A 16013-nucleotide genomic window follows, 5' to 3' on the forward strand; every position below is an offset into this window, starting at 1 on the left:
CCATCTGACACCAGACACAGTTATTACACTATTATTGGCTATATTCACTATGTTATACTTTACATTCCCATGACTATTTTGTAACTACTTCTTAAACTCTTCCTCTATTTCACTGATCCTCCCAAAACTCTCCCATCTGGCAACCATCAAAATGTTCTCTGTATCTATGAGTTTGTTTCTGTTTTGTTTGCTTGTTTATATTGTTTTTTAGGTTTCACACATAAGTGAAATCATGCAGCTTCTCTGTCTGACTTACTCCACTCAGCACAATAGCCTCTAGTCTATCCATATTGTTGCAGTTGGTAAGATTTCATTCTTTTTAATTCTGAATAGTTTATCATTGTATATATGTACCACTTCTTCTTCACCCATTCCTCCATTGATGGATGGACACCCAGGTTGCCTCCATATCTTGGCTATTGTAAACAATGCTTTAATGAACATGTGGATGCACATGTCCCTTAAAATCAGTGTTTTGAGTTTCTTAATATAAATACCCAGAAGTAGTATTACTGGCTCTTCCTTTGTCTCTTGTTATAGTCTTTGTTTTAAAGTCTATTTTGTCTGGTATAATTACTGCTGACTCAACTTTTTAAAAGGTTTTATTTTTATGAAATATCTATTTCCATCTCTTTCAGTTTGTGTGTGTTTTCAATCTGAAGTGAGTCTCTTGTAGGCAGCATATGTATAGATTTGGTTTTCTCACCCATTCAGCCACCTTGTGTCTTTTGATTGGAGCATTCGATCCATTTACATTTGAAGTAAATGTTGATATGTAGTTTTTGCCATTTTATTATTCATATTTTAATTTTTTTCTTCTTTTAAAGAAGTCCCTTTAACATGTTTTTGTAATACTGATTTGGTGGTGATGAACTCTTTTAGCTTTTCGTTTTTGTTTTTATTTATTTATTTATTTATTTTTGGTCTGAGAAGCTCTTTATATCTCATTCACTTTTAAATTATAGCCTTGCTGGATAGAGTAATCTTGGTTGTAGATCCTTGCTTTTCATCACTTTGAATATTTCCTGCTAATCACTTTTGGCCTGCAAAATTTCTGCTGAGAAATCAGCTGACACTCTTATGGGAGCTTCCTTGTAGGTAAATAACTTGTTTTTTTTTTTTTTCCTTGCTGCTTTTAAGAATCTCTCTCTGTCTTTAACCTTTGGCATTTTAATTATGATGCGTCTTGATGTGGGCCTCTCTGGGTTCAACTTGTTTTGGACTCTCTGTGTTTTCTGGATTTGTATGTCTATTTCTTTCACCAAGTTAGTGATGTTTTCCATCCTCATTTCTTGAAATAAGTTTTCAATTATTTGCTCACTCTCTTCTCCTTCTGTTAACCATATGATGCAAATGTTAATATCCCAGATTTCCCAGAGGGCCCTTGAACTATCCTCATTTTTTGGGGGGGAGGAGATTCTTTTTTCTTGTTACCGTTCTGATCTGGCGCTATATTTGTTTAAGGTCAACACTTGTCAAGTCGATTGCAGGACAATATAGACCTGCATATATGTGCAAAAAGGCAAGAGAATGCAAAGATGATACATTTAGGAAACTACAAATAAGTAAGTAGAGTTAATGAGGGAGAGAGGTAGATATAACTAAAAGGTGGGAGAAGTATAATCTACAGTAGCTTGTTTCAGATAATGAGTATGGAGTTTAAATTTTAACACTTCTCAACAATTAATGTGTCGTCTAGAGCTACTCATTTAAAATTTAAGTATCTTTGCCTAAACTTTTGAGTTCTGGGAGAGGGCTCAGAAATCTGTGTATTTATATTGTTCTCCAGATGATTCTGAGGGATGTGTTTTTCTTACACTACATTATGAGAAATTTTCTGCTACAGAGTATGTAAACTTAACTAAAGTTATATTTTAGAAAGATCCCTCTAATGCTATTGTTCTCAACTTTAGCTATACATTAGAATCATTAAAGATAGGATCCAGACATTATGTTTTTAAAGTTCTTCAGGTGATTTCACAGTTCAGTCAAGGTCAAAATGCCCTGATTTAGCAGCAATGAGGAGTACAGATATTAGAGTAGTAATATTGGAAGTACGATTTTAAGATATTGCAATGGTACAGGCAAAAGTGATGAGGTCATATTCATAGGCAATAACTGGAGAGCTGGAGGATGTGGGGTAACTGAGATATTAAAACTAGATCACTTAGGGTTTGGTGATTGATTGCATATAGGGATAAAGGAGTAGGCAAAATTAAGGTTTCTGAGTTGGGGTTTGAATGGATGGAGGTGTTATTCAATAAGATAGGAACCACAGGATTAAAAACAGAGTTTGAAGAAGACTACCATTTTACAGCAGAGGTGGAGGTTAAGGGAGGGGTGACCTAAAATTATTATTCTTAAGTATTAGTTCCTAGACTTTAATGTACAAAAATAAGTCACCAGTGGACTTTGTTAACAATGCAAATTCCTATTTGTTCTCCCATTTCCATTTAGGAGGACTTGGAATGGGGCCCAGTGACTTATTTTTTTTTTTCTTTTATTTTTTAAACAGCCCCAGTACAGTATGTAAGCTTTTGTCAAATATACCGAGAAACATTTAAAAAATAAAGCTGAAAGTAAATTGAAAAGTGCATTAAAAGTCTATTTCATGCCTTGACAGCTAGCTACTAGTGACTTAAAAGAAAAGTTTGATGTTGATATATAATTAACAGTATTTTTTTACACAGCTTTATAAAATGTTCACAGTATAACACATAATGCATGATTGAAATATTAAAGCCTCACTTCTTAATGATTACAACTTAATCTAGGTAGCAATTAACTTTAATGAAACAGTTTTATTGTTATAATTAAAAGTAACATATATATGGAAGTATATGCAGATACATGTCAGTAAACACCTTTCATATCATTACTGCCCATTCATTCCATCTTCAGGAACTTCAGAATCTCTTTGTTCTCCTTTGCCTTATGAAACATTTCAAAATCCTAAAAGGAATTAAAATTAATTTGTAATATCAATGCTGATAATTCCCAATTATGAAGTCATTCAACTCAAGTGTCTTGGTAAGTTGCTAATTGCCTAGCCTAGGCATTTGCAAACTTCTGCCAGCTAAGTTAAATAAGAAAAAAATCGTTCCCCCCGAAGTATCAGTAGTTTCATACTATGATGAAAAATACAGCATATGTATCCCAAAACAAGCAGCATGATGTAGTTTTGTTTATGATATTCTTTTCATAATAAAGTACAAATTGCTTTGTCTTCAGGCATTTATTCTACAAATGAGAAACCTAACCCTCTCACTACATAAATGTATCTATATGACCTTAAGATATAAAATGAAAATAAAAGTGAACATTTAGTCTTACTCCACAATATTCTTGACCATTGAATATCTGAGGTGGCTGAGCCTTAGGGGTAGAAATCTTCATCCTCATTTCTTGAAGTACTTTCAAACTGACAGAAATATCTATTAATTCATACTTTATTTTGTAAGTATCTAAAATTCTGGTAACTTCTTCCTGTCTCTGCTTCACCTAAATAAAGATATAGAGTGATAGAAAGATGTTAGTTAACTGATCCCAGTATTTTATGTTTCATTTATATTTTCCCTGTCCATTATGCTATGGAATAAGAATGATTAATGTGATACTTCTTTGAGGAGCAAAAGTTATGTAATTTACATAGTATCACTTGCATATAGTATATAATATATAAATATGTTTAATATGTGTATGATTAATTACAGCAAGGTGTCAGTGGAGGCTGAAAATTTCTAATGGGCTATAAATGTTTACCAGATTGACTTCGTACTACATATGAAGTGGTAATGAACACTCTAACAGTTGAAGCAGGCTTTTGAACTCATTACTGCATTAATTAATGCCAGTATCTGTGGTAGCTCTGTGTAGGAAATGGACATATCAGGTTTTCTTTAATTTGAGGGAAACATACTACATATTCTAAACCATAATCAGAGATTATACCTATACATAGAGATAAAATCCATGGGATGAACAAATAAATGCACAAGAGGATTAAAATTTATAAATATGTGAGTAAACGAAAGTGGCCACTTCTTGCTGTGTCCTCTGCTATGAACTGCTAGAGTTATATCATCTGTTAATAGACTGCATTTCCCCCCTCCATAGTATTATCCCCTGAAACACACATTACTGTTAAAATAAAATTGTCATAGTTGGTTATCTGTTAAACATATTTTATAACTATTTTTTATTAATATCTGTAACATAAATCTTAAAGTTTGAGGTTTCTAGGTTTTCACATGACAGTCTTGGGCAATTGTGTCTTACAAAACCTCTGATGCTAGAATGAGAAAACATATGTGAAAACAATTTGACAAGTACAAACTCCAGCTTATTCAAGTGTATTCAAGTGGGATTCCTGGAACAGTGCCTATCAGTAGGCTTTCTTTATTGACTTGAAAATGTAATCCAGTGATGCTTAGAAAACCTTGCTTATTTCCAACAAATAGCTGAGAAATTTCTGAAATTCCAAAATTGAACATTTCTTTCTGAGGCTCAGTTTTTAAAATTGCAAAAGCATGGTGTATGTTACTTAAGCTTTTATAGTGTTTTTTTTTTTTCAAAACCTTTTCAGAGGAGCCCATTAAAAGAAGAAGAGTTGCTTAGACCAGTTGTTTGACTGTGATTCATAAGACTAGCAGCATCGGCCTTACCCCACCCCAAAACTACAGAATCAGATTTTCTTAGAGTGGTTACCAGAAATGTTTTAACAAGCTCTCCAGATGATTTTTATGTTACAGTTTGAGAGACACAGACCAACAATTGGGTTAGTCTTCTGCTGCATTCATTGTGGTCCTTACTGATTCCAAATATTACCCTCTTATAGACTCTTAGTACCATATACATAACATAAGTCAATGTTAAAAGAAATTAGTCAAATGGTCTATAGTTTTCTTTTTCCAACTGTTTCTTGTTATTTCTTAGTACCCAGGCAAAATTCCTAAAGTACCTGACAAAGCTTTGTGCAAAAGTGATGCACTCTTTCTAAGCTGAGGTCAATTTTCATTCTTCCCTGTAGCAATCTATCATTGTATGTGACACACAGCAGGAATGTGATGAACGTTTTTCAACCATTTAAAATCAATTCCAAATCCTTCAGTTTTCATGCTTTTCCAAAAAAAACTTGCTGAATGAGGTTTTTAGCCATACAATGGTCCTTCTATAACTGAGCTATCTAATGTGATAACAGCTAGCCACATATAACTATTGAGCACTTGAAAATGTGGCTAGTCGAAAGTAACGTTTGCTAAAAGTGCAAAATACATACTGGAATTTGAGGATTTAATATGAAAAAATATATTAACATTTATATTTTTATAAGATTATATGTTACAATAGTAACATTTTGTGTTAAACAAAATATATTAAAATTAAATCTCATTTTTAAGTGGCTACTAGAAAATTAAAAATGATGTATGTAGCTGGCAATATATTGCTGTTGAAAAGCACTGTTCTATAATACTTCCGATGTCCTGGTCAAAATAATTCATCTAAGCTCTAAATAAAAAATGTCTGCTGTATGCAACTACATCTTTAAAATTAACTATCAGTTTGTCTTGGGGTTACTCAGTCTTCTGAGGATTTTGGCCAATTTTCTTCTCCCATCCTAAACAGGATTCTTTATCTATTCCATTTGGAACAGTCACAGAATTATTGTAAGGTCTTAAGATGGTTGACCTCAGGACACAAAAACCTCCCAGATCAATCAGTGCTTAAAGTACAACCTGGGCGAGGACATTAACCACATTTTCTGTTCTCCCCGCTACTACTTCCCACACTCAAAAGAGAGGAGAGAGCTGGAGAATGAAAGGCAGGAAGGAAATGGCAATGTCTTAGCACAATCCTGAAGTTCCCAAGTAGAATGTCTTCACTCTAGTCTTTTTTACCCACTGAGGCCGTTTTCTTCCCACTCACCTCCCTAGACCCTGATACGCTGGTATAATAGACTTGAATGGAGCTCATTGTTTCCACTTCCAGGCTACTTTGCAGAAGTAACCCTGATTTAGCCACTTCACCGCTGCTTCCGGCTTTGCTACGTTATGCAAATCCCAACGCTTGGCCCTCCTTTTCTTCAGGGCCGTTGCTAAGTGCCAGCGTCCGCTGCGCTCAGGATTGGCTGGGAAACAAGTGCCCTTGCGGCACAAGCAAGCGCCCATTATGGGAACGCAGGGCGCCTGGCAACTAGGAGGCAGCAGCTCTCACCCTCCTGGGGGAGGGGCTGAACTCTCACGTATAAAAAACTCCGATTAAGCGCTCTATTCTCTCTTCTGCCAGGCCCAGTGGAGGAGGGCCGGAGAGACCAAATGGTCTCTGCGTTCCTGCTGCCTCCTTTTCCATCTCTCTGCTTGGGAATGGTGGTGAGCATGAGCTTTCATGTTTGGTAACCGCAGCTGAGAATGAAGGACCAGGACACCCGAGGGAGAAAATGGCCAAAATACAATGCGATAAGTGAAGAAAAGATAAAACTTGTGCTGCCTAGGTTTGTAGGGACATAGCAAATGGTGCTGATGCTTACCTAGACAGGATAAGACCACCATGGCAACTTGTTACCTTTTCTTTTATCCCAGGTTGATGCCTCCTTTACCTCTTCAGTCTCCTTCCCTTTTTAAGGACTTGCTTTACACAGCACCCTTTCCTTCTGGGAGTTGACCTTTTGGTTTGCATAATTGTGAGTGCAATAGTCTTCGACTCCCCTAGCACTTCCTCTCCTCCCTGTATAAAAAGATGATCTTGCGCTGTAATGCCAGCTTCTTCTTCAATACATTCATAGCTTATTACTCCAGACTTTATTAAAGTTTTAGCCCTTTCCAGTAGTTGAAAATAACATTAACACTTAAAAGATTGGGGGAGATTTGCCAAAAATGGACAATAGAAATTGAGAGTGAAGAGTCAAAGAACCTCAACACCAGCTTTTGTGTTAGGCAAATTTGGATTCCATGGTTCTACCACTTAATACTTATGGATCTTGGGCAAAATATTTCTTTCTGAATGTCGGTTTCTCTATTATTAAAGAGAGAATGATTATGCTTACCTTACAGAATCATTGTGAGGATGAAATGAATTGAGTATGTAAAAGTGTTTGGTACATGGTATGACATGTAGGTAATTCAGAAAATGATAATAATTATAATTGATACTAATAAGTGCCAGACTCTGCATATTGCTTTGGAATAAACACATCAATATGAGTGAGAAAAAGCATTTACCTTCAAGGAATTCAGAGTGATAACTGGTAAGGTGAAGTAAATGCAATGCAGAGAAATTTTAATCAGTCTAGGTGGGTCAAGGTATGTATCTCTCAATAAAGAGAGCTAAACTGAAACCTGAAAACTGTATTATCTGCCAGGAAATTATAAGAATAAGGTAGAAGGAACAGTCATGAAGCAACATGGTAATTGGAGCTTTGGGAACAGATGGAGGAATAAAAGCTGAGAAAATAAACGGAAAATCACTTAGACTTTCAAGTTTCAGTTAGATTTTGTTCTTTAGTCCTTTTCAGGCAATTTCCTGTTTTGTAAAATTGTGGAAAATCATTACTTGCAGATTTCCTGAGGTTACATTAAGTGCAGATGTTGCCTAAGAGCATCTTTCACATATAAGGTGCTCAAAAATTTATTGTTATTATTAATCAATGGATGACTAGAAACCATTGAAAGAGTTAGCATGTTTGTGTGAAAGGTGAATCAACGTAATGCATCTTGTGGATTTGAAAGGGGGCAAGATTGGAAGCAGTTGCAATCCAAGAACAAAATGACAGTGTGGAAAGGCAGAGATATTTAGGACAATGGACTGATAGATTTTGGATCAGCAGAGCATAGGGGTGATAGAGGCAAAGGGGATAGGATATAACTAACGAAGGAGTCTAGGTTAGAAACAATTTGAGATCTCCATTTCTTTTAATATTCCCCTGTGGTAGCAGTTTAAAAATTTATTTTTTACAGTTGTTTTTATTACCTTTTTGGTGTGAGATTGAGACATATTTCCTCATTTTGCTGTGAGCCATTCCCTTGGTTCCAAGGTAAATTAATACAGTATTTCTTACAAAAGGATATTTTTGACAACCTAAAATAAGTTGATTGGTATGGCATGCAAAATTAGAACTAAGCCGTTCTATGGGATGTTTGTAATAATTATTTCAAAATAACTATTTGTAAAACAAAAACTGCTGTAACAACTATAATTATAGTTGAAAGTATCAACTATATAGAAATTTTGTTTATGCTTCTCAGTCTACTTTGGCAGTTTGTATCTGGGTTTAAAATCATTCTAACAAATGGGGCAGACACTTATGAAATTGGGAAAATAATTTCTAAAAAAGGTAGTATAATTTTTTCTTGCCTTTTTATGTATGTGAATTATTGTTTTCCAATTATGCAAATAATAGATGAATACATATTCATTGTAGAATTCAAACCATATAGAAATAAAGGGAGTAAAAAGTAAAATTACCTCTTCACCTTATCTCTGCCACCCTTATCCCAGAGGAAACCACTATTAACAGTTTGATTTGTATCCTTTTCCACAAACATAATTACATATATTAAGTCAGTTAAAATGGAAAAAAGTCAGTGATAGCAGAGAAGTTAAACACAGTCTTTAAAGGCAGACTGCCTGGATTCAAACCTAATATTACCTAATATTACTCTGTGTGATATTGGGCGTCTTATCTAACTTCTCTGTACTTCAGTTTCCTCATAGGTAAAATCGTGATTATAATATCTGTTTCATAGAGATGTTATGATGATTAAATTAGTTAGTATATGTGAAGTATTTAGAAAAGTGCTTGGCACATAGTACATGCTGGAATGTGATGGAATCATACCGAATATATTGTTCTGCAACTCAAATCCCATCAATACACATAGAGGCAATGCAGTATAGTGATTAAGAGCATGGGCTCTGAATCTAATTGCTTGGTGCAAATCCTGGTTCCATCATTTACTAGCTTCTTGACCGTCAAGTATACAACCTTTCTCTGTCTTTGTTTCCTCTGTAAAATGGAGATAATAGCTTGTTTTAAATTAAATAGTATATTTAGAACAGTTAGAATGACTGCTTTGTAGTAAGTACTTAATAAATGCTTATTATCATTCCATTATTAAAATCCTTATTTTAGTATTTCATGTAAGAGATGAATCATAATTTAACCATTATCTTATTGATAGTCATTTAATTTATTTTTAATTATTCATTATTACAAAATCTGCTTGATTCTCTACTGATTTTTTTTACTTACAAATTTAAAAATAACCTTGCCTCTAGCCTCACTTAAATGAAAAGAAAAAAACACTGTTGTTAACATTTCCCACTGTCATTGTCATTTGCATCTTGAATAAACACTTTCAAGATCCTCTTTCGGTATGTGATCATTATCATACCACATATATGATCAACCCACATCATTTTCCTATGAGTTTTGTTCAGTCTTAGGGCATGAATAGAAAGCAGAACCATTTCATTTTGTGCAGTAGAAGTTATCTTCCTGAGCTATAAGCAAAAGCTGGGAAACAAACAAGCCAAAAGGGATTTTTCCTGTGTTTAGACTGTTGGAATCTTAGAAGACTGAATCTTTAGGTGTCCTGACGTTCTGGAAAGGTAAGTCTAAATTCATACATATTTTGTGTTGTATTATTTTATTTTCATCCCAAAAGTCTTTAAATATGAATAAGTAGGTTTCCTGGAAACATTTATATATTTATAATAGACACTGTAGATCTCTAAAAGAAAAATCGTGTCTTGAATCAAGTCTGCTTTTTCCTTTTGCACACTTATAGAGTATATAGGGAAAATTAGGAGTCTTAAAATTGTATGCAAACCATGTGAAATACTGAAATAAGTACTTGGGAAATAAGATTTAGGTCCAAAAGAAAAAAATGGAAGGAAGAAAGAAAGGAAAGGAGGGAGAGGGGAGGGAGAGACAGAGAGAGAGAGAGAAAGAGAAAGAGAGAGAGAGACAGGGTGGGAACGAAAGAGAGAGAGGAGAGAAGGGTAAGAAAAAGAGATGGTAATGAATTTCACAAACCTATTCGTATTTATTTATTGATTTATTTCACATTTTAACCATTTTTTAAGTGTGCAATTCAGTGGCATTAAATACATTCACATTATAGTGCAACCATTACCACTGTGGTTTCAGAACTTTTTGTCTTGCAAAACTGAAACTCTGTGCCCATTAAACACTAACTTCCATTCTCCCCTACCCCAAGCCATTGGCAGCCTCTATTCTATTTTCTATCTTTTATGAATTTCTATTTTCATTTAGATTATTGAAAAAGTAAGTAGCTACATTTGTAGTTTAAATGTGAAAGTGTTCATGAGTCCAAACTATATATAAATATCCATCTCTCATACACATTCTAAGGTATAGTAATGTCTTTCAAAGTGTGACTCAATTGACATTAATTAAAACAGTTAAATTAAGACCAATTCCTTGAAAGCAGGCTTCATTTTAAGTAGACTGTTGGAAGATAGTTAGGCAGTTTAACTAATAACTTTAAAATAAATCATTTATGACAGCTGAATACACACACACACACACACACACATATATAATTATACATTTGTATAAATTTGTACTTTTTAAAACACTTGTGTGTACACCATATAATACTATCCTGACAATAACCCTGTGAAGAAGTCAGGGGAGTATTATTATCACCATTTAATTGATAGGAAAATTGAGACCCAGGAATGGTAAATAAATTACCTGTTAGTAAAAAGTTAATGGAAGAATCAGAACCCAAGTCTCCTTACTCTTGGTCCTATTCTCTATCCTTTGAGAAATACTGCCTCCCTAGATCAATTGTGTTTCATATAGAAGATAAATCTTAATTTGACACTTTAATATATGTTGCCTTAATGAATTCTTTTATATTACAGCTATATACTGCATTCTTCTGTTTAGAAACCTGGCCTAGTAAAATGCTTGGAGAAGCCTTCTTAATTGAATTTCTATACAAAGAACAGAAATATACATTTTGCAAACCACTTACATGTAAGAAGACCTTAAATGATAAAAAGGAAACTTGGAAAAAGCAGCTTTTAGATACAGAAGACAATTCACTTTCTCCTGATAAAATGGAAAATCAACATAAGTTTGTGAAAGAAAGTTTAACAGAGCAAATTAATGATACAAATAAAATAAAATCTGTGGATGAAATAACTGCAGCAAAATACAAAAGTGCATCTCTTCCAGGAAATGTGTCTGTTGCATACCTCATTCCAAAGAAAGAACAACATGATGAAAGACAACTGGATTTATATCAATCATGGTCATGTACAAGTATTTGCCAGAATTATCCTGACCTACATATTGGAGGAGACCATGTGGGGAACATGTATGATTCAGGCTTCTTTGGGGAACACATACGTGATGATGCTTTTAATGGTCCCCTCTTACTTTCAGTAGATATACCATTGGGTCATTCTCCTATCATTGAGCCTCTAGAGAAACCACCTGCCTTAAAACTTTTGAATGGGGAAGAAATTCGAGAAAAAAGTATGTTGCTTTATAAGCAGCCCCTCTCTAATTCTATGCTTAATAGTTATATGGAAAAAAAGGTAGATGAACTCTACAAACAATTTTTGGAAGAAAATCTCACTAAATGCCTCTCCATAACCAATCTTATGGCTTCTAATTTGCTTATGAATAATGTAAATCAGATTAGTCTTCAAATTTCTCAAGAGAATAACATAGAGACATCGAAAGCTCGAGAAGCTCTTGTACATTCTTTAGCAATATGTAATCTCTGTGACATTTCCCATGAAAACAGTTCTGAATTAAGCACTCCTAACCTACAAATATCAAACCAGAGAAGTAGAGAATTAGTATCACATCTACTATAAGAACCAATTGTAGGTTCGTTGGCCTGGCTTAAGGGACTGGGGTAATAACAGTCGACTGTGGTTTATCATGTCATATCATATCAGGCATCCTTTGGGGTACGGATATTAACTTTTGAGAAATTATTTGACCAAAGACACGTATGCATTATTTTAAGAGACAGTTTTGATAATTGTTTCATGATCATATTTTCTAATTATTTTGGCATCTTTAATGATTGCCACATTCAGGTTTGTGAATTCCATATGTACTTATCTAATTGCTACCGGCATCCCAAATCATTTACCTTTCATTCATCAGTTTTACCACAAAAGTGATAAAAGAAAGTGAGATGAAGAAAGGATTATTGCCCTCAGCTACTGAAAGAACAGCTAGAAACAATATCAGACAGGAGCATTTATTTCTCCACAAAATGTTTAAAGCCGTATCGGTAGTGCTTAAACATACTTATTTTTATTTTCAACATACAGAATTATTTTACACTGACAATCAGAATAGTCTAAGGGAAATTCTTCAAATTAAAGTTAGATTTAAATAATATTTGAAAAATTATGGAAAAAGGACTTAAGAAAAATGTAGAATTTGCCAATGGAATTTGCAATTGAAACTTGACGCTCTTTAGCTTTCCTGGGGGCAAGCATCATCTTTTTTTTTTATATCACTATGTTATTTATGGTGGTTTTAAGGGATGGGAGAAAAAAAAGGTAAAGAGAACAAAGTACATAGAGAACCGCCATCTGTAAATGAAGAGGCTCTCTTAGCAAGTTTTTACACTTCTCAGGTTATCCTCAATCAAGATCCTGGATTAGGATAAAAGTCAGCACTATGTTATGGAAATTTTGGAATCTAAATTGAATAAATTAATTAACAAAACATTTCTAAAAGAATGGTATGGTTTGTTTCAGACTTGAAAACAAGATTCTGTATTTAACAGCTTACACTTCTAGATACAGTAAGATGATTGGCATGCACTTTTGTTTGTAAAATAAAATTGTGAATTTCTGTTATAGAATTGTTATGATAGCATTATATATTAATGAGATTTGTACATTAGTAATCACATATTCTCCTTCAATTATCTTTGGTCTTTGATTAAATTTTATAGAATGAATTATTGCGATGCCCTCACAGCTTGTTCTTTCTGATCGTACAGTCCTTAGTTTATTTTCATCCTCTTTAAATGTCTATGATCTAATAATAAGCACCTTGATTTATCTTCTCTTTTTATCTTCCTCACTCCTTTTCCCCACATCTTCTATAATCCTCCCAATCAATATCCATCATTCAGAAATTTAATTCTGAAGAGACAATGGATAAGGGTTTTAGAAAACCTGACTTAGTGTCTTGTCTTGTAGATAATGAAAAACTGCTGTGTGTGCATTGTCCTATATATTGCTAAATTTGTACATTTTAATATGAGTTACCAAATGATAAAAGAGTGATATTATTCTTCATCTTTTTAAAAGTGAATTAAATGTTGTTTGGTAACATTATTGGTGTGAAATTTTCTTAGATATAGCAATAATGTATTAATATTTTAGTTGTGAAGCAGATATATTTATAAATAATGTTAAGACTGTATAGTATTTTATAAAAGGCCACAGTATTTAGTTAATATCAGATTTAGAAATATATTTAATTATACTCTTAGATTTCAATTTTTCCCTCTTGTTTATGTCATCAAAATGCTTATTATCTAAAAGCACTCACTTGTTAAAATGGCCTAAGAATTCAAAGTATTTAAATAAGGAAAGATGATACATTTGTTGTTGATTTTTATTTTTATCTCATAACTGCTGCCTTTAATGATTGAATGAAACATGAATATGAGGTTGTGGTTTAGCATATTTTGGCCTTAAGTAGTCACTCTTCATTCTGTCTTTCATCATACGTTTCACTTATATGACCATACTGTTCCCTTTTAAAACATTATTCAAAATGTGTGGAATGATGAATTTCTTTCTGTTTCACTTTTTCAAGAGTTCAAAGTATTATTTTGCACTTCTATAAAAATAGAGAATGTTAATGATTAAATAGTTGGGAAGGATCATCTTATTTCTGAGCAGGGAAGGAGTTGAGGAGGTTAAGAATGATGCCCGATAGTCTTGCTCCTTACTTGTATGTCAGTTTAATTTATATCTCATCTTTGAATTTTAGGTCACTATTGAAGGGTCAAGTGGGTTTCACCCACTCCCAGGTAATTTTCTGTCAGGAATGTCCTTAAATTATTGAAACCAATTCAAGGGATAGAGTTTATACTGGAATCCTGGAATTTTTAGGCTTTATCTATCTGTTTCATGGATTAATCTCCAAAAGTAGCCAGTCTTCCTGAGGTTCTGAAGAACAGAGGTAATACTGAGCTGATCCATTCAAGATTGTAAGCAGACTTTCTGCCTTTTACCATTAGCATTTGCATCTTCTTAAAACTATTTTTTGAAATGAAGAAATAAATAGTTCTCTAGGGATATTTTCCCACATGCTATTTACTTTTTTGTGAGTCTGTTTTGAGGGCAAGAGTATAGTAGATCCTTATATCTGCTATAAAGTAGATCTTCGAATATATATATTCTTCAAATAAAATGAATTTAACTTCAGATAACCTGACTAATATAACATTACTACATAATGTGCATGTTGATGAAGGGTGGAAGAGTGGCTTGATAAAGATTAATATGTGTAATAAACTGGAATAATTGTGAGGTTAAGTAGACAATTGTTTTCAGTCAATATGGGAAAAAATCAACAAATCAATAGCAACATATATTCATTAAATCAAATTAAAAGTAATTTAACATTTTTATGACTAGCATTTGCATGGAAAATTAGCCAATCAACTATATATTTGTGAAAATCCATCATAAACAAAATAATAGTTGAAAGCAAAAAAATAAAAGAGGTTATTATGCTGAGTGAAATAAGTCAGACAGAGAAAGATAAATAACATATGATTTAACTTGTACGTGGAATCTAAGAGACATAAAGAACAAACTAATCAAAAACAAACTCACAAATATAGAGGACAATTTGGTGAAGGCCAGAGGAAGGACGTTTGGGGGGCTGGGAGAAAGGGGTGAAGGGTTAAATTAGTATAAATTAGTAGTTGATAGATGGTCACAGGGATAGGAAGCACGGCATAGGGAATGAAGTCAGTAGTAATGTAATGGCGAGGTGAAGAGCCAGAGGAGAGAAAGAACGATTAGGGGGATCATTTTATAAACTATATAAATGTCTAACCAATGTATTATATACTTGAAACTAATAATAAAATAAAATTTTTAAAAAAGGAAAAGAAAAGGAAATGGTGGCAGAACAATGTTCTCATAATGTTGAAATAAAGATAACTATTCTTTTGAAAAATACTTATTGGAAATTTGAGACGTTTGAACCCCGATTGTGTTGTGTTCTTTTCCTCAAGGTCTAGTGGAAATTTATAAAAATGGTCTTATTATTACATGTTGGTTTCATATTTATTATAGTGTAAATGTATAGCATCATTTGCCACAATTTTATGAAATAGCCTTTAAATAATTATATTTAAGAACATATCTATAAAAATTATGACAAACAAGTTATGGTATATTGACATCAATTAAAAATACTGATTCATTGCTATAGATAGCTAATTATTTAGTTGTTGGATCATAAAGAGAATTCTCCTATTTCTATTTAAAGCTGAGAAATTTGTAGCTTACAGAGTTGCAATGTAGTTCTGGTTTTTATTTCCCCAAATGAATAGAGGCAGTTTATCATGAGACCTAAATTATCATAAGACCTTATTTATCTGCTAGTGACTGAAGTTCATAGGTAGGCTAGTTCCTGAAATTTATTTCTCTCTACAATTATAAACTCAACACATATCTACCAAATAGAAGTTGAGTAGAACTGAAAAAGTTTAAGAAACACCTCAGGTTTCCAATGACTTGTTTGGTTCTACCCCTCTCCATTAAGGATTCAATTCTATTTTATGGATGCCATATAATTGTAGAGCACCCTTGTATTCCTCCTTAGGTGAGGCTTAAGAATTGATATATAAGGGTTTAAATGATATGGAACCGGCTTGAGACTGGAGCAGACCTCCAAGGCCAATTCAAGATCAAAATGAAATATCAGAACTTTCTATCCTCTAAATAGACACATCCTCAAGACACTCCAGGTACTA

The 16013-nt window shown here is 33.4% G+C and overlaps 1 protein-coding gene across 1 annotated transcript; it reads left to right on the forward strand.

The window, feature by feature from the left end:
* The first annotated feature begins 10932 nt into the window (after positions 1-10932).
* LOC105307115 (uncharacterized protein CXorf21 homolog) lies at positions 10933-11878 on the forward strand. Its single transcript, XM_011382476.2, has one exon. The coding sequence runs from the start codon at positions 10933-10935 to the stop codon at positions 11854-11856; it is 924 nt and encodes a 307-aa protein (XP_011380778.1). The 3' UTR covers positions 11857-11878.
* Positions 11879-16013: the final 4135 nt, after the last annotated feature.

This window comes from Pteropus vampyrus, unplaced genomic scaffold, assembly GCF_000151845.1.
Source record: "Pteropus vampyrus isolate Shadow unplaced genomic scaffold, Pvam_2.0 Scaffold477, whole genome shotgun sequence".
Taxonomy (NCBI): Eukaryota; Metazoa; Chordata; class Mammalia; order Chiroptera; family Pteropodidae; genus Pteropus; species Pteropus vampyrus.